Source organism: Ylistrum balloti, unplaced genomic scaffold (assembly GCF_031769215.1).
Source record: "Ylistrum balloti isolate Yb309-2 unplaced genomic scaffold, AGI_CSIRO_Ybal_v1 Utg370204, whole genome shotgun sequence".
Classification (NCBI taxonomy): domain Eukaryota; kingdom Metazoa; phylum Mollusca; class Bivalvia; order Pectinida; family Pectinidae; genus Ylistrum; species Ylistrum balloti.
The window spans coordinates 1,119,723-1,140,130 of NW_026782177.1; the positions used below are offsets into that span (position 1 = coordinate 1,119,723).

General features: G+C 35.9%; 1 protein-coding gene across 1 annotated transcript in view; it reads right to left on the bottom strand.

Annotated features, from left to right (window-relative positions):
* Positions 1–19,886, bottom strand: part of LOC132551536 (ribosomal protein S6 kinase 2 alpha-like) — a 38,038-nt gene extending 18,152 nt beyond the window's left edge. Inside the window, exons 1-16 of the mRNA XM_060215688.1 lie at positions 19,826–19,886; positions 19,601–19,636; positions 16,049–16,165; positions 15,483–15,564; positions 14,089–14,169; positions 13,217–13,296; positions 11,844–11,950; positions 10,287–10,467; positions 7,318–7,388; positions 6,930–7,018; positions 5,319–5,486; positions 3,875–4,005; positions 2,214–2,264; positions 1,862–1,936; positions 1,443–1,532; positions 1,176–1,334 (exon numbers count right to left, since the gene is read on the bottom strand). Of these exons, the coding sequence (XP_060071671.1) occupies positions 1,176–1,334; positions 1,443–1,532; positions 1,862–1,936; positions 2,214–2,264; positions 3,875–4,005; positions 5,319–5,486; positions 6,930–7,018; positions 7,318–7,388; positions 10,287–10,467; positions 11,844–11,950; positions 13,217–13,296; positions 14,089–14,169; positions 15,483–15,564; positions 16,049–16,165; positions 19,601–19,636; positions 19,826–19,885 (1,578 nt within the window). The 5' untranslated portion in view covers position 19,886. The remainder of the gene's footprint in view (positions 1–1,175; positions 1,335–1,442; positions 1,533–1,861; positions 1,937–2,213; positions 2,265–3,874; positions 4,006–5,318; positions 5,487–6,929; positions 7,019–7,317; positions 7,389–10,286; positions 10,468–11,843; positions 11,951–13,216; positions 13,297–14,088; positions 14,170–15,482; positions 15,565–16,048; positions 16,166–19,600; positions 19,637–19,825) is intronic.
* Positions 19,887–20,408: the final 522 nt, after the last annotated feature.

Sequence of the window (20,408 nt, forward strand, 5' to 3'; positions counted from 1 at the left end):
GATCAGACCCAAAATCACATGGGCACAACTAGGGACCAGGGGGAACCTACATAAGCAATTTTAAAGTGATCCATCCTGTACCTCTACAGAAATAGCAATAATAAGCTTTCAAAAACAAAATCCAAGATGGCCGCCAGTCAGCCAATTAAATTTTTTAACGGACCCAAAATCACTTGGGCACAACTAGGGACCAAGGGGAACATAGATATGCAATTTAACAGAGATCCATCAATTACTTTTAAATAAATAGCAATAAAAAACTTTCAAAGTTAAAATCAAAGATGACTGCCTTTGGCCATTTCGTTTTTCTGATCAGTCCTAAAATTACGCAGGCACAACTAGAGACCAAGGAGAACCTACATTGAGAAAGATCCTTACAGGACTTCTCAAGAAATAGCCTAACCAAAATTGTTTATAGATGGAAGGACAGATGGACAGACTGACAACAGATGACAGACCACCGACACAGAGCGATCTGAATAGTCTACCATCTGATGATGGTGGGCTAAAAATGAAACATATTTAGATTACAAAATATATTTATAAATACATGCATTCACAGTAAATACTATAAAGACAATCTGAAAACAACCAACAGCATCATATTGACAAGTCTATTGTCATCTAATCAAGGGAGATAACTCCACTTATATCAGCCACTTGACTGAACAAGGCAGTCTGGAAAACTCGTAATCCAGATGATTTTGGCCATAAGAAGGTGTCCGGATTATCATTGCTAGATTGTATTTCCTGCTAAAATGTTTGTCCTTCAGTAAAATTTCGAAAAAAACTGAGACTACTTTGCTATTGAGTCAGTCTGAAAAGAATTTTACTTTATAACAAAGTACTACATATCATCATAACGTGTGTTGTAATATGTATCCTTCATCATTCATAAAGTGTGGAAAGGTCAACATCAGTTTGAACACTTCAAAATATGCCACCTTTTTTGATATTCTATGTTATTTGTAACATAAAATGCTTGGTGCCATTTCAATACCTACTTCTGGCTGGTCTTATACTGCAACAATGTCTGGGCTTACATTGCGAGATCAGAGACTGGTCTGGGTGTACATGGTAAGATTGCACTACTTTGACAGATTTCGTCAATTGAATCACACTGGGTTGGTTATTTTACACAACATATTTTATATAACATATCTGGAAAGACTTACGCCATTTGAATGTAGATATTCCACAGTTTTTGCTACAACTTGTAACACAGCACTGGCTTCTCTTTCAGAAAAGAATCGTTGTCTGAGAATTTTATCTAGCAGTTCTCCACCTTGCATTAGTTCTGTTACCATGTATACTTTGTTCCCGTTATCAAAAACCTGTAAAATAAAAAAAAATCATCCGTAAGTTAATGCTTCTTGGGATCAAGGTACCTTATCAATAGTTTGATGAGGGAGTCAGTTGGATCCAGTATAACAAATACTTACATCCCGCAAAGAAATGATGTTTGGATGGTGGCCAAATCTGAGCAAAATTTCCACCTCTTCGGAGGGGTCCCTCTTCTCTTTGTCCATGATCTAGTGAAACAAACACATATTTTTCATTTTGTCAAACTAAACAAATACACAGCAAAGTGAAACCAGCTGGGTCCACATCATCCACCTTGATAATTAATCGATCATGAAAAATGGTTAAGAAATTCAGCTGAAGCAAGGTCTTTCAGTAAATTTCAATTGAGGTAGCTATAGTTCTACAACTGATCAACAGCTGATGTACTACCTACATTAAAATTGTGATAATGGCTGCCGACTCAAAACAATGTAAACCCCTGACACAGCCTAAAACAAATGTTTTTATCTTAACATTGTTCAAAATGAGGACAGAAAACCAGACACAATGTACTTACTTTTACAGCAAAGCTGCCTCCTGTCAGCTTGTGGATACAGCGTTTGCATACAGAATAGGACCCTATACCAATATCCTGAAAAAAACCATTTCACAGTCATACATTCTTCATATTTGTCATTCACATAAATGGTATAGTACACGCTACAAGAGCCATCAATTGGTGTACCTGACACTGATAGTCGTTTGATGATTCCAGTATGAGCTACCTGTATCAATGTGTGTAGCTGGTGTTTGTTCTAAGACAGACGGGTGGAGGGCAATGGACCACAGACACAGAACAATTTGAATAGCTCATCATCTGTTGATATGGGATTATTTGAAACTTATTAGACGTAAAACATGTACTGTACCTCTTTCATTTCATATTCATCGGAAAACTGAATGGACTTCACACCTGGCAACTGAAAAAAAGAGCACTGATATTAATGAAATGCTTAACATACAGAGTTTGTAATCACCGTATATATAAATTTAAATGTGATATATAATCTATCACATGCAAAACAATCAAACACTTTTATAGATGATGACTACTAACAGCCAAGTTTGAAATTTTTAATACATTTTCCATCAAATAAGTGACATTTGTATAAAATATAAAATTCACTGAAACAATGTCTAAGGAATTGCCACTGATATCTGGGCTGGATATTGAACCAAGAACAACATTTAAAATTTTACAGATTATAAAGGGTTCATTTAGTTATTATATGTTACAACACAAAAGTCCAGGTTAATGACATTGTTCTTGTCCCACTTAATTATGGTATGCTATATACAATGCATGTGTAGGTACATCTGAAATTTTATGACACCTATTTACACCTTTACCTATTTTTACAGGTTTTTTAGCGAGATACAATGACTGAATTGATAATATAATTGTATGAAGCATGTGTGTCCTGTGAAGAAACCTACATAGCATGCCCCATTGCCACAGAATTCCACCACACTTCTACAAAAAACAAGAACTTGTATTGATCACATGGATCTTAAAAGCCCAACGATGGTTTACTTGCGTAGCTGTGTCAGTCAATCTCCTTGCTAGGGCAAAACCAATGTGTAAATTCTTCTATCATAACTGTTTTTCTCTTTTGATGCTTAGTAAAAGTTTTTATGGTTATCGGGTTGATATCTCAACCAGTTGTTTCAAAAATACGACCCAGATATTAAGTCCCTTAAGGTGTGCTACACCTAATGGCTGGGACACACCATTTATACAAATAATGTTCCCCTTTCCTTAAGGATGCTAAATAATGATTCTAGGCCTTCCGGTATTTTGGAAGAAGTCGTTTAAAGGTTTTAACACATTTGACGTCTGTGACCTTGAATATGGGTTAAGGTCATTTCTTTTTGCAAACTTTGTTGGGCTTCATCAAAGGAAATTTCCAGCCAAATATAATGATTCTAAGCCTTCTGGTATTTTGGAAGAAGTCGTTTAAAGGTTTTAACACATTTGACCTCTGTGATCTTGAATATGAGTCAAGGTCATTTCTTTTTGCAAACTTTGTTTGGCTTCATCAAAGGAACCTTCCAGCCAAATATGATAACTCTACGTCTTTCAGTATTTCAGAAGAAGTTGTTTAAATGAAAAGTTGAAGGATGCCAGATGGACGACAGATGGACAGACGGACGATGGATGCCGCGCTATGGCATAAGCTCACTAGGCCCTTTGGGCCAGGTGAGCTAATAAAATACTCCAACTTTATGTGTTGATGACCCTAATGACCTTTTATGTGCTGACGGGCCATTAAGAATATAAAAATATTAACGTATATCTAGTGTTAGAGGTAACCTCGCTGCCTGCAACCATTATTCATTTAGAAATGACCAATAACAGACCCCGCCACATGACACAAGTTTCGGATAAAAACCACTTCATATGAAGGATTAAGTCTCAATATGTCTATTTCTGAGGGGGGAAAAATCACTCTCTGTTTGAACTGCCATGTACTAATTCATAGTAGACAAAAATGTCATCAGAATTGATAAATCATTTATGAATATTTACCTTTTTAAGGCTAACTTCATTATCTAACGGATGAGGGATTTCGGAGTTGTCATGTAGTAATGCAGGTGCTACAAAACTAAAGCCACGGAACAGTTCATGGGCTGTTGCACTTGGAGGAATTCCTGGGGAATCTGAAATGAAAAAGATGTCTGAGTATAGGTGTTCTGATATAACATAGCACTACAGACCATGTTTACCTTTAGGTGTTCTGATATAACATAGCACTACAGACCATGTTTACCTTTAGGTGTTCTGATATAACATAGCGCTACAGACCATGTTTACCTTTAGGTGTTCTGATATAACATAGCGCTACAGACCATGTTTACCTTTAGGTGTTCTGATATAACATAGCACTACAGACCATGTTTACCTTTAGGTGTTCTGATATAACATAGCACTACAGACCATGTTTACCTTTAGGTGTTCTGATATAACATAGCACTACAGACCATGTTTACCTTTAGGTGTTCTGATATAACATAGCACTACAGACCATGTTTACCTTTAGGTGTTCTGATATAACATAGCACTACAGACCATGTTTACCTTTAGGTGTTCTGATATAACATAGCACTACAGACCATGTTTACCTTTAGGTGTTCTGATATAACATAGCACTACAGACCATGTTTACCTTTAAGTGTTCTGATATAACATAGCACTACAGACCATGTTTACCTTTAGGTGTTCTGATACAGACCATGTTTACCTTTAGGTGTTCTGATATAACATAGCACTACAGACCATGTTTACCTTTAGGTGTTCTGATATAACATAGCACTACAGACCATGTTTACCTTTAGGTGTTCTGATATAACAGCACTACAGACCATGTTTACCTTTAGGTGTTCTGATATAACAGCACTACAGACCATGTTTACCTTTAGGTGTTCTGATATAACAGCACTACAGACCATGTTTACCTTTAGGTGTTCTGATATAACATAGCACTACAGACCATGTTTACCTTTAGGTGTTCTGATATAACATACAGACCATGTTTACCTTTAGGTGTTCTGATAGCACTACACACCATGTTTACCAGGTGTTCTGATATAACAGCAGACATATTTACATAGCACTACCACCATGTTTACCTTTAGGTGTTCTGATATAACAGCACTACAGACCATATTTACCTTTAGGTGTTCTGATATAACATAGTACTACAGACCATGTTTACCTTTAGGTGTTCTGATATAACATAGTACTACAGACCATGTTTACCTTTAGGTGTTCTGATATAACAGCACTACAGACCATATTTACCTTTAGGTGTTCTGATATAACATAGCACTACAGACCATGTTTACCTTTAGGTGTTCTGATATAACATAGCACTACAGACCATGTTTACCTTTAGGTGTTCTGATATAACAGCACTACACACCATGTTTACCTTTAGGTGTTCTGATATAACAGCACTACAGACCATATTTACCTTTAGGTGTTCTGGAAGTAAATTCTGTATCAAAGTAGAATGCATCATCTGTCTGTACAACAGCTGGTTTGAATGGTGGGTTAATTTTCCTTGTCATCAGTCTATCAAAGTCTATGGTCGAGAAAAAGGGCTGTTTTTTTATGTCTTCAATACCATTGGCTCCCATTCCTGCAAGAAGAAAAGTTTGATTGAAATTCAACAAGGTAAGTAACTACTGAGCAATTTAATGTTTGTTTATTTGACATGAAAATATTTGAATATTAGAAGCTGAAAGAATTATTACAACATGTCACAGTCAGATGTCAAATTCTATATATTTTGAACCTTAGGCATGCTAACTGCTTCTTTTGATCAGTGATATGGAGGAGTCTGGTTGTCATTTCCTGTCAGATCAGTAATATGGAGGAGTCTGGTTGTCATTCACTGTCAGATCAGTAATATGGATGAGCCTGGCAGTCATTTACTGCCAGATCAGTGATATAGAGGAGTCTGACTGTCATTTACTGTCAGATCAGTGATATGGAGGAGTCTGGTTGTCATTTACTGTCAGATCAGTAATATGGAGGAGTCTGGTTGTCATTTACTGTCAGATCAGTGATATAGAGGAGTCTGGTTGTCATTTACTGCCAGATCAGTGATGTAGAGGAGTCTGGCAGTCATTTACTGTCAGATCAGTGATATGGAGGAGTCTGGTTGCCATTTACTGTCAGATCAGTAATATGGAGGAGTCTGGTTGTCATTCACTGTCAGATCAGTAATATGGATGAGCCTGGCTGTCATTTACTGCCAGATCAGTGATATAGAGGAGTCTGACTGTCATTTACTGTCAGATCAGTGATATAGAGGAGTCTGGTTGTCATTTACTGTCACATCAGTAATATGGAGGAGTCTGCTTGTCATTTACTGTCAGATCAGTAATATGGATGAGCCTGGCTGTCATTTACTGCCAGATCAGTAATATGGATGAGCCTGGCTGTCATTTACTGTCAGATCAGTAATATGGATGAGCCTGGCTGTCATTTACTGCCAGATCAGTGATATAGAGGAGTCTGGTTGTCATTTACTGTCAGATCAGTAATATGGAGGAGTCTGGTTGTCATTTACTGTCAGATCAGTAATATGGATGAGCCTGGCAGTCATTTACTGCCATATCAGTGATATAGAGGAGTCTGGCAGTCATTTACTGTCAGATCAGTGATATAGAGGAGTCTGGCAGTCATTTACTGTCAGATCAGTGATATGGAGGAGTCTGGTTGTCATTTACTGTCAGATCAGTGATATGGAGGAGTCTGGTTGTCATTCACTGTCAGATCAGTAATATGGATGAGTCTGGCTGTCATTTACTGTCACATCAGTAATATGGAGGAGTCTGGCTGTCATTTACTGTCAGATCAGTAATATGGATGAGCCTGGCTGTCATTTACTGCCAGATCAGTGATATAGAGGAGTCTGACTGTCATTTACTGTCAGATCAGTGATATAGAGGAGTCTGGTTGTCATTTACTGTCAGATCAGTAATATGGAGGAGTCTGGTTGTCATTTACTGTCAGATCAGTGATATAGAGGAGTCTGGTTGTCATTTACTGTCGGATCAGTGATAAAAAGATTTACCCAATCTGTTTTGTGGATTCCGTTTAAATAGAGCTCTGAGTAATGATTGTGCTTCAGGGGATAAAAATGGTGGCATTCCTAGTTTTGCTCTGAAATGAAAAAAAAGGAAGAAAATTAACAGAGTTTCACTGAAAATGTTCATTCTTGTAGTTGCTTCAGGCAGTAGAGTCAACACCATTCACTTGTGCACTTGGTGGATCTAAGAAACCTTTACTCTTTGAATGTATTCACAGAAGTATACTGGATGATTGTGCAATAGAAAAAAATCAGGTGAGATTATCAAATACAACAGCATCAATGTAAGTTTTCATGAATCCAGAAACATAAACTTATTCTGATGCTGTTGTGATTAAAATTCTTCCTTCAAAATGTAGTTGATTCAACTCACTTCAAAATTTGAGTCATTGTCTCTTTCCTATTTGATCCTTGAAACGGCAATGCACCTGTCAGCATTTCAAACTGGAAAGAAAAAAAAATCAATAAAAGGACAATAACAAGAGGCCTAATGGGCCTGCATCACTCAGCTGGGATTCCACATTAAAAAACATTAGTCAAATATGGATAGCTTTCCATAAAGCTGTATGATAACCAGAAAGATTTCTATTTTCCTACTGTGAATTTTCCATTTCTGGATAGCAACATTCCTCTGTACTCAATCTATAGTTTTGACAAGTCTTAGTTGATTCGATATACAAGATTTTTAGTGCCAGAAGTCGTCAATTGACGGACAAACTCATAACATCAGGTTTCAAAAGATGCAGGTTCATAAGAAAGTTTTACCGTTGCCATAGTTATCTCATTCAGAAATATTCTAATTCTTTATGTGAGATGAAGCTGGACGTGATTGATGCTTGTTAGTCTGCCTGTTGGTTCTGTTGTATACCTTGTTCTCATTTGAGAATGTAACTGTGTCATTGATGGAGCAGAGGACACTTACTAATCTGGAACACCTGGTCTTCTCCAATTATCTTTTCAGGAGTTTCTATGGAAATCTTTCTTTTATTCATATTTTTCCTTACTTTAATTAAATTTGAATTTGGATCATAACTGTTGACATGTTTGTATTTTCTTGTAGGTTTCTAGGCCTTTCAGTTGATCAGAAGAAGACGTTTTAACATCCTAACAAGATATCACAGAAGGTGACAATATCTCCCACACCGTGCTGTTTAAAAGACACACAGTCACATTAAAATAACTCCAAACATTAAGCCCTAAACATTAAGCACTGTGAATTCAACCTTTAAATTTCAACATATTTATACATAGATATTTGACATTGTATCACAATAACTGAAGAAAGACAATTTTTACTCTTGCCCGGTCTGGCCCTTAAACTCACAACATACAGCACCAAATCACCAACAAATCCCAGACAGCCAAACTGTTACACCACCTCACCATCCCCATATGCTGATTTGGAAAAAACATAAGCTTCCTGGTTCGACCTTTCTGTTTCCATTATAACAGAAGAAGTATCTAAACGGAGAACTTCTCCATAGCAAAAGGCACTACTAACTACATTACTTGCTTGATAACTGTACAAACAAGAGGCCCATAGGGCCTGTATCGCTCACCTGGATCTGTATGACAAACAGTACAATATCTGTGCATATGTTCCATAGTAGATGCTTAAAGCAATATGACAAATTACTCCATATGGGTTCTGTCACTTAGTAGCCAGCCCCTTCATCTGTGCAATGTTGAATTGAGACTTTCTTATGATGTTTCCAGTTAAATTTAATTGATAGCTTTCTTTGAAATCAAGGAAAGAAGCTGGTCAAACAATATAGCAGAAAAACTTAGTTATAGCTGGACGGATGACCCAGGACAGCAGAAGCTTACTTGCCCTTCAGATCATTGTTTACAGGTGAGCTAAAAATGGAGAATGACCTTACACAGATGGTCAGATGGAAGCATGGACAAATGGAGCCAAATTTAGTATGCCTCGCTAACACATTTCCCAGGGAAAACAAATTTAACCCTTGTGACATTGACTATGGGTCAAGGCCATTTCTTTCTTATCGCTAAACTGCCAGGATTCATTCCAGAACCTATCAGTTTAATATGCTTGTGGACCTCTTTGTTGATCAGAAGAAATTGTTTAAAGATTTTAACAAATGCAACATGTGACTTTGAATATGTGTAACAGTTTTTTCAAAATTTTTGTCAAGCTTCTACCCAGCAACAAACCAGCCAAAGATGACTTTTGGTCAGTTGGTTATTGAGAAGAGGTGGTTGAAATAAAATTGGTGACTGCAGACAGACAGAAATCTTATCTTTACTGACACTACAGGATTAGTACTGGTAGAATCTTATTCTAACTTTACTGACACTACAGGACTAGTACTGGTAGAATCTTATTCTATCTTTACTGACACTACAGGATTAGTACTGGTAGAATCTTATTCTAACTTTACTGACACTACAGGACTAGTACTGGTAGAATCTTATTCTATCTTTACTGACACTACAGGATTAGTACTGGTAGAATCTTATTCTATCTTTACTGACACTACAGGATTAGTACTGGTAGAATCTTATTCTATCTTTACTGACACTACAGGACTAGTACTGGTAGAATCTTATTCTATCTTTACTGACACTACAGGATTAGTACTGGTAGAATCTTATTCTAACTTTACTGACACTACAGGACTAGTACTGGTAGAATCTTATTCTATCTTTACTGACACTACAGGATTAGTACTGGTAGAATCTTATTCTATCTTTACTGACACTACAGGACTAGTACTGGTAGAATCTTATTCTATCTTTACTGACACTACAGGATTAGTACTGGTAGAATCTTATTCTATCTTTACTGACACTACAGGACTAGTACTGGTAGAATCTTATTCTATCTTTACTGACACTACAGGATTAGTACTGGTAGAATCTTATTCTAACTTTACTGACACTACAGGACTAGTACTGGTAGAATCTTATTCTATCTTTACTGACACTACAGGATTAGTACTGGTAGAATCTTATTCTATCTTTACTGACACTACAGGACTAGTACTGGTAGAATCTTATTCTATCTTTACTGACACTACAGGATTAGTACTGGTAGAATCTTATTCTATCTTTACTGACACTACAGGACTAGTACTGGTAGAATCTTATTCTATCTTTACTGCCACTACAGGATTAGTACTGGTAGAATCTTATTCTATCTTTACTGACACTACAGGACTAGTACTGGTAGAATCTTATTCTATCTTTACTGACACTACAGGATTAGTACTGGTAGAATCTTATTCTATCTTTACTGACACTACTGGTAGAATCTGTTTGTTCCTGACATGGTAACTTACCATCAGGACACCATAAGACCATTTGTTCTTGCCAACTTACCATCAGGACACCATAAGACCACCAATCAGCAGCTGTACCATGACCTTTCCTGTTGACAACTTCTGGAGCCATATACTCAACTGTTCCACAGAAGGAATAGGTTTTCTTCTCATCGAATATTGACTCCTTACTGAGCCCAAAGTCTGTCAATTTGATATGGCCATCTGTGTCTAGTAATATGCTGAAAAACAAAGGAATATGATTATAGTAGATATTGTTGTGATTATTATAGTAGATATTGCTGGTGAGTAGTGAGGATTATAGTAGATATAGTTGTAAGGATTATAGTAGATCTTGTTGGGGAGTAGTGAGGATTATAGTAGATATAGTTGTAAGGATTATAGTAGATCTTGTTGGGGAGTAGTGAGGATTATAGTAGATATAGTTGTAAGGATTATAGTAGATCTTGTTGGGGAGTAGTGAGGATTATAGTAGATATAGTTGTAAGGATTATAGTAGATATTGCTGGTGAGTAGTGAGGATTATAGTAGATCTTGTTGGGGAGTAGTGAGGATTATAGTAGATATAGTTGTAAGGATTATAGTAGATCTTGTTGGGGAGTAGTGAGGATTATAGTAGATATAGTTGTAAGGATTATAGTAGATATTGCTGGTGAGTAGTGAGGATTATAGTAGATATAGTTGTAAGGATTATAGTAGATCTTGTTGGGGAGTAGTGAGGATTATAGTTAGAGCTGTGTATTGCCAGGGTAGTGATGATACGATACGTATTGCGATACATGGGTCACGATATTTTATGTATCACGATACATTGGAGACAAAACTATATAATTATCTGATATCACACTTCTACAATGCGGACTACCTTTAGATTTCAATGCCACATTTCAATCCTCGTGAAATAAATACATGATAATTATTACTGAATAAAAGCTCAGCAATGAAAAAAAGCTTCCTCTTGTTTATTTTTTGTTTACTTAGGTTTGAATTCTTCTTTAAAAAGACAAGTGTATCCACATGGCGATAGATTTTGTGATCGATTTGGCATGTGACGTGTGCTATCACATTTGAATTTTCTGTGAAACATCGACTTGAATGACACTAGCTGGACTGGTTTATACTGGCCTTCAGCAGACGTACTTGAAGATGATGAATCTGTACTCACTGACTGACATATAGTTCGTGTCGTGTGTACTACCGATGTCTCGTAAATGTGTTGTCATGTTGGTAGTGTTCCCGGAATACTTCAGTTTCTGCCCACATTCATTGCAAAATATGTGTGATTTATCTGTTTCCCGCCTATCGTTTGATTTGTATGCTCTAAATTTGAAATTTCGTCAACATGCAGCTTTAAACGCTGCCGGTGCAGATACAAATTTCAGTTCATCACAAGTTTTGTTGTCCATTTTAGCATAGCATATACGTTTGTCAGGGGAAATAACTACGGTTTTAAAAATAATATAGGTATCGCGATACCATTCAGGCTTGGGCAATTCATTGATGCATCGGTGAATCGTTTCACCTCTAATTACAGTAGATATTTTTGTGAGGATTATAGTAGATATTGTTGGGGAGTACTTAGAACAGGCATACTGACTTCTCTGGTTTGAGGTCCCTGTAGACAATGCCTAAAGAGTGGAGGTGGTCCAGAGCTAGTGCTAATTCAGCCAGGTAAAATTTGACATCTTCCTCTGTAAACATCACCTAAAGAAAAATAATGGCTCAAAGCTGATCATCTGTGTTAGAATCACAAGTTTGCTAAAATACTGAAATCTACTTAATAAAACATCATGACACATTTATTATCATTTATGTTGTAGTGATTGGTTTGGTATCATTTGTGTTGCTGTTGGTGACAGTTCTAGTATCATTTGTGTTGTTGATGGAAATTAAACTAATGATGCTGAAACATCTAGTTTTCCTATATACACGATAGTAAAATTTAACCCCCCCCCCCTTCCTTCCCACCGGAAAATGTGCAACCCTGGGGCCATGAAATTCACAATTTTTGGTAAAGCACTTTAAGATGCTTCCACTCGTGAAGGGTATTTGATTCTACTTTATCTAGGTCTTGAGAGGAAGATTTTTGAAATTTAAGTCAATCTGACTTCTTTTTGGCCACGCCCATCAGCCCTTTGGGGTCAGTCAGGATCAAAATGGGTATACCATCAAGCCGCCATCCTTCTCTCATAATTCTAACCAAGTTTGAAATATTTCCAATGGAAATTAAACAAATTATAATAAAAAATCTAGTTTTCATGAAGGGTATTAGAATAGGTCACCATGAGACCTAAAAGTCCTCCAGAACATGTTATTACACAGCAGAACATGTTATTACACAGTAATAGAAAAGGCCCATATGGCCTGAATCACTCACCAAGTTAGATTTGCTGAAATTGATATATTTCAACTAAGGGAGAAACACTTAAAACATCTGTATCTATTTCCCTGTATCAAACTTGACCATCACTCATGCCATATGGGGCTAAAATCCACCATTTGTACAAACTGATTCCTTTTCATCCAAGCATGCATTAGGTCAAATCAAGAAAACATCCAGGTATTCCTACAGAAGAAGGTTTTTAAAAGGGACACACAGTTTATACAAAACTGATTTTCTTCACCTGAGGATGCTTCAGACCAAATTTTGACACTATCCTGCATTTCTTAAACAGCAAGATAGATTTTAAAGTTATTGATAGATTTTCCCTATTGGGCCCACCCCTCTGGCCCCAGGGTGCTCGATAACCCATGCTTTATACAAAACTGATTTTTCTTCACCCAAGGATGCTTTAGACCAAATTTCGACAATATCCTACAATTCTCATTGGTTCCCCTCCCCACCAAGAATGCGTTAGACAAAATTTGATTAAAATCAGTTCAGTCATTCATGACTATTTGCAATTTATAGGAAAAATTGATAAGACAACGGATCATGACCCTTTGGCCCAGTAATAAAAATGTCCCTACCTCCTTGGACAGACGTGTGAAGAGGTCACCTCCTCGCAGGAACTCCAGTATCAAGTAGAGTTTGCCCTCCGTTTGGAATGCTGAAAAATGACAGAACATTATATGCTATATCTTATACATCCTTGCAGTACTTTTCATTCTTACATCGTGAATGGTTTTTCATTCTTACATCATTAATGGGTTTATCACTTGATGCCCAGCATTACAATATGGTTTCAGGATGGGGATCTCAACTGTTTCAAAGAAATTACCAACAAACTGAGTCCCTAGGAGTAGAGCTAGACCCCAAGGATAATTCTTACATCATGATTGTGTTTGTCTCTTTATGACCTGCAATACTATACATGTTATGGTATGGGGATCTAAACTGTTTCAAAGAAATAACTCTTCTTTCCTATTGAGCTCCTCTCCTGTCCAAGGGGGCCAAAATATATATTTCATACAAAACTGATTCCCCTTTACCCAAACATGCTACAGATCAAATTTGGACAAATCCAATAATTCCTGCAGGGGAAGGGTTTTAAAGAAATTGCTCCATTTCTTCTATCAGGCCACTGGGGGTTGGGGTCCATATAATTTACAATTTTGTATAACTTTTCCACCATGGAAGGATTCTGCCAACATTCAATGACATTAGTTTGGGAGTTTTTCCATAAGAAGTAAACAAAATTTAAAAAGATAACAGATACATGATAAGTCAGCATGAAACCTTTGCTTAGCTGACCTAAAAATACCACAATAATTCACATCAGACCATATCATGATAAACACTTTATGGAAAGAGTATGATGATAAGCAGAATATCATAAACAGGATGATAACATCCCATATCATAATGATAGGGCTCCACAGAACCAAGGAAGATTACTTACCATAATCCAATTTTACTATAAAAGGGTGATTAACATCAGCTAGAATGTCCCTTTCCATCTTTGTCCGCTGTCTATCTCGAACTGTAATTATTAAAAAACAAAATATTAAAAACGTGTATATCTATTATTAATATATACATCTGAACTCACTTTCTCCCTGGAATCCTGATAAAAAGAATGAATAAAGAGGTCAATCAGCTGTTATACTTTACCCTATAGGGCATTTTTTTATTAGAAAATAATTTTGAAAAATATATGTTATTTTTTTCCTTTATTACTTTACACAGCATCAGCCTTAACTTTGCCTGAGGTAGGTCTAATGAAAACAAACATGTCTACAGTAAAACTAGCTTGTGTCTAACACATTTGAATTGAATACATTGGATGAGTTTATTGTTTTGTACTGTCACAATCTTTTCTCTTCACCTTAAATTAAACACGGTGGATTCAAACACTGTTGAGTCAAATACATTTTGTGGTCCATCCCTTCTTAATTCTACCAAAATTTCCTTTTTTATGTTGAACATTGTTAATGAGCCAGTGTGAATTTATAAAGAATCAGGCAACCAGACTTGAAATAAAATACACTGTAGTCTGTTGACTGTAAATCAGTGTTTTGTTTACTTTGTGCATGGCTGTCGCAACAACAAGGACAAAAACAAGTGATAACTACCGCGCTATGCAGCTTGATATGAATACTAGTTTGCCATTAACATATTAGTTTAAGATTAAATTCATTTACTGGACATACATGTAAATATACCAAATACAAATTTTTATTGTATTCTTTTTTTATGTTATACACTCTTACAGTGTTGTTTGTGTATTGTTACACTTCATTAACATTTCAGTAATGCATTCAAATTTTTGCCCCTCAAAAAAGCAAATTGCTGATATATACAGCATATGTCCCTTATATAAACAAATAAGAATTGGAGTTGAATTCATTCAAAGTGTAAGACTTTTAATATATTGAAATAGATTCTTACAGAAAATATGAAATTTATTTGATGTCTTTTTGTTCTTGAGATATAAATTACTTTCCTAAACTTGGTTTTGTGATCCGGGCCAAGACTGGGTTATGGTGTACATCAGTGATTGACGACATAAAAAAAAAAACATAAGTTACACCCCTTGCCGCTATAATGCATGTATCTATAGCATGGGTTGGGTATTTGTGCCAAATCCCTGTGCTTTTCACCTGTAACTCACCAAACAGAATCAATTACACTGAAATTCTGGGTAAGGCTAAATTACCTTTTATTCACCAAACAGAATCAATTACACTAGAATTCTGGGGAAGGCTGCATAATCTTTTATTCACCAATCAGAATCAATACACAAAAATTGTGGGTTAGACTGCAACACAAAAATTGTGGGTTAGACTGCATTACCTTTAAGTGTTGCTTTCTTCAACACTTTCATTGCATAGAGTCCACCACTATCACTTCCTGTTACCTTTCTCACCAAAAACACCTATAAACAAAATCAAATAATGTACAGTGATTTTTTTATTACTCATTGTTACTATCACTGAGTCTATATGTTATGATATTGATATGACAATGTGAGCAGTAGAATGAAGTGAAATGAAAGAGTGTGTGTAAATGAGTGTTTGTTAGTGTTTATGACTAATATCCTAACTAAACAATGTCTGTATTCGTATGATGTATACCTTTATCACCAATAGAAAAGATAAGCCATGTCTTATTCAATTGCATATGCCTGTACTATTTCCAAATAATTAAAATTTGTTGACATGAAAAATCTCACATCATTACTGTTCAAAGTATAAAACGGCATTACAGCTGACCCAAAAAAGGGCATTTTTATCTCTGAAATTGGTATTTGAGCGTGTTTCTCAACTTTGCACTTATTTATAAACATAAATGCTGAATACACCCTGTTACAGTTATACTTCATACAAAAGTTGTATACAAGTTGTCCCAGTACTTCATACCTTTCCAAAGGACCCCTGTCCCAGCACTTTCAAAAGTTCGAAGTCAGATGCTGATACTCTTTCTCCATCCCTCATAAGATTGGTAACATCAATCTCTCTGTCCATTTCATTGTCATTCTGAAAACACAAAAGTTACTCAACATCTTTCCCACGGTATTGAAAAGACACGTAGTTTTCACTTAACCATTTCTTCATTATCATTTGGTTTTTAGTTTTCTGTGAGGGGATTAGGGAAAGGGGGAAAAATAAAACATTAAATTTAAATAAGCTACAACCATGTAATAAAAAGGTGAAAGCCAATTTTTTGATGTATTAATGATGAACAAGAGACTCATATGCTTTAATGGTCAGTGGACATAGAGGTAAAAAATTGTGAGCTGTTGCGAAGAAAATTTGGCAAAAATAAATACCTACAGTGCGATACAAGACTTAATATCATGATGCCTTTATTAGTTATCAATCTACAATTCATTTTCATGCGTCCTTTTCTACTTTGTTAAAAAACAATGGTTCTTGCAATGTACAAAGGAAGTACTTTCAAATGTTTTTTATGAGAACAGGACTCTGGACTCACATGTAGATTTATCACTACTTAATATTTCCTGTCCATCAGTAATCATCTTTTGTGTGTTTTTCTCAACAAGAGGTCATAAGGCCTTAAAAGTCTTCTGACTATAAAGACCTATATATGAATTTACTCAACTATTCTACAGCTTAATAAGAATTAAAGACTTTGTTGGTTCCTAAAAACATTGTCTGCAAACCTGAAATCCTATTCCTTATACGTAAACATGCAACTACAAAAATATCATAACCCTGGATCTATTGCTCACAATGCACTCAAAGTGAACTTAAATAATGTGTTACAGTATCAAAATACACATAACAAAAGGATAAAGCTAAATGCCACTAAGAAAGAAAGAAATCAGAAATATGAATCAAATGCCAGGAACAGAAAATTTCAAATGGAGTTGAAGAACGAGTTTGAATGTTTGGAATATGATGGTGAGTCTGGAACTATGTGATGTAGAACGTGTAGAAAAAATACAGACATTTCTGATGGGAAATCTCATTTTGTAATACAATGATGATGAGGACATATGCGATGACCAAAGTGGTGTTGATGATGAAGAGGATGAAGTTTTGTGGCAAACCCATTGTCCGAGATATGTGATTTTACGGATGAGTTCACTACACAGGCTTTATGATATGAACATTGGTATGTAGTATATTTTATGAGTGGATATCTTATAATCTTAATAGTGTTCCTCTAATCTGAATGAAACAATGTAAAGAATATCTAACACTTTTCAAAAGTTTTCAGTGATGGAAACAAAAAAACAAGAGTATCAGCAAAATTGATGAATGCTCCCCAAAATTGACTTTATTGGGCATAAAATTTTATCAAAGGACAATAACTCTGTAATTAAGGGGTAGCACACCCTGAATTTGGTATACTGCACATTTTTTTAGTATGACCAATGTATACCCCAAGTTCCATGCTCATGATTTTAATGCAAGCAAAGCTATGCTCATGACACAAAATTTTAGCACAGGGCAATGTCCGAGAGGTCATGGGCCTTGACTTTGCTACACTGCACCTTGCTTTTGTATGACTGATATATATATCATGTTTCAATAATCTAGTTTATCTACATGCAGGCAAAGTAATACCCAAAACATACAAAACTTTAATAATGGGCAATACTATGTAATTACGGGATTGAAAGCCCTACCATTGGTCCACTGCACATTGTCTTTGTATGATTAATGTGTACACCAAGTTTCATTATACTAGCTTAAATGCAAGCAAAGTTATGCTCTGGAAAAGATATTTTTAACAAAGGGCAATAACTCTGTAATCAAGGGGTCAAAGGCTCTCAATTCAGTACACAGCAAAATTGTCTTTGTATGATCAATGTATACACTAAGTTTTGTGATTCTTGCTTAACCGTGATCAAATTTAAACTTATGCTCCGGTCAGAAAATTTCTATCAAACGGCAATAATTATGGAGGGGGTCGAGGGCCCTGAATTTGGTACAATGCATGTTGTCTATGTATGATGAATGTATACACCAAGTTTCATTATTGCACTAGCTTAAATACAAAGTTCTAATCCAGACATAAAATTTTAACTAAGGGCAGTCAGGAAACTGTGCAATTAAGGGGTCAAGGGTCCTGAATTTGGTACACTGCACATTGCCTTAGTTTCATGTTCCTAGTTTAAATGTGCGCAGTTATCCTCTGCACGTGGAACAACAAACAGACATGACAGTGACTTTATGCTTCCCCGAAAATTTTCAATAACCAATTGCACCAATGGACTGTACAAATTCATAGTGATTGCTTCACTGATATTTAACCAACAGATTTCAATGGAGAGATTGTTAAGTTAGGCCCTATATCTGTGCATAGACAATCTTTGAATGCCCAGAGCCAAACAAGTTAGATATTTGCTATTTTATGTATTTTGAACAATCAGAATACTATAAAAAAAAATAAGGAATTATGTTTGCATAATTAATTTGCAAGCTTTATTAAATTTTTCACCAAATATCTTGATAAATTGCCTTCCATTGTCTGTTTTATCAACAAAATCTGGTCAGCTTAATGGTAACCACATCGTAAGATAGCTGATATGTGGTTCAACCATCTCATATACTAATACAACTTCTACCCCATAAGATATTATATTCTATGCAAATCAGCTGAAACACTTCAAAACTGAATATGAAGTCTTTCAATTAATGTGAAATATGCCTCTTTTCAGATTTAAGACTCCATAACTACAACCAATTAGAATGCAGGGATCCAATTTTACCATTAGAGAGTCCCACTTATTACAAACCAATTGTGTCCAAAAATGTTAAACAGGAAATTCTTTATTATTTCTATATAAACAATAATCATAACATCTCAGGGTCTTTATAAACTCTTACTTATTTTTATAGTTTTGTTTTTGTCTCTTCAGTGACAAGTGAATATATCATACAAGGCAGCTTCAAAAGTTTCTGGGTATTCTGGTGAGAATTGAAATCGGTAGACCACTGAATTTGGCAGGATCACTCAATGTTAATAATTGTTGGACGATTAACAGGCAAAACATTTCCAATTGTACAATTAATATGGTCACCCTGTATCCCAATGTGGTAGGTTATGTGTGAATGGCACTGTCGCAGGCGAAACAATGCCTCTATGTCCATATCTAAAATTGATTTACAATGGAATTGATATATCATACAATGTAGGAGGAAACAAATCGTTACGTAGTGACTTAGCAATTAACGGTTTTGAAAGATCAAATTATTATTCATTATGAAAGACTGAGATATTGGTCCATTTTTATTTCAGTGCTTAATATGGTGTAACATTCCTGGTTTACATGTCTCGTTTTCTGCTGATGACATTCCTGTGCACAAAATCAAATGCGCAAAGTCTCTTGAAAATTATACAAATCCCGGAGCCGCTCAGTTATTTGACATGAACCGCAATTACCACTGACTGTCATTTTAGTTGTCAGATGCATTTCCGCATTCTGTTTCAGTTCTTACCTGCTCGTCCACAAGCATGTCTTCGGTAGAGGCAGCCTGTCAAAATAAAGCAACTGGTCAGAAACGAATAATTCATTATGAATTAACATCATAAAGATGCTGGCTGGCGTACAACGTGTATAGTAACAATTTTCACAAACGCTGTCAAACAACTTTCTATAAATAACCTTGGCTCAGATATGTTTCCATGGCATATACACAGAAATGATGTACACATATACTTACCTCTGCTTCGTGGACCATCTCCATCCGCCTCCATGGATCTGCAAGTTGTGCCAGTGGCATTTTGGGGCTGAAAAGTGGAATTTTGGAAAGCTGAGCTAGCGACACCAGACTAGCCGTACCTAACTTCCCGAGACCCCGACACAATATGGCGGCTTCCCTTTTCAGATGGAGGCTCTCCCATGCTACTTCCTGTGACGTTGAGAGTGTTTTGGCATTTTGGCGCAGAATTAAAACTCCGTATTCACCTGGTACCGGTCACATTTATTTATCATACTTTTAGTTGTTATTACACACACATATTTAATTAAGTACGTATGCATATGTTATCAATTGATAACATGTTAAATGGAAAGCCACGAAAGAATATTGGACCTCATATTTACTAATGAGGAAAACATTGTGGAAAATGCACAGGTTAATAGCACCATTGGTAAAAGCGTTCATGGATACATTAACTTAAGTTTATATGTAACAGTGATAATCAACAGGAGAATACCAGGAAACTGATGTACAACCATGACAACTATGAAAAGATAAGGGAAGAGTTATCAGCAAATTGGGAATCATATTTGAATGGATCTAT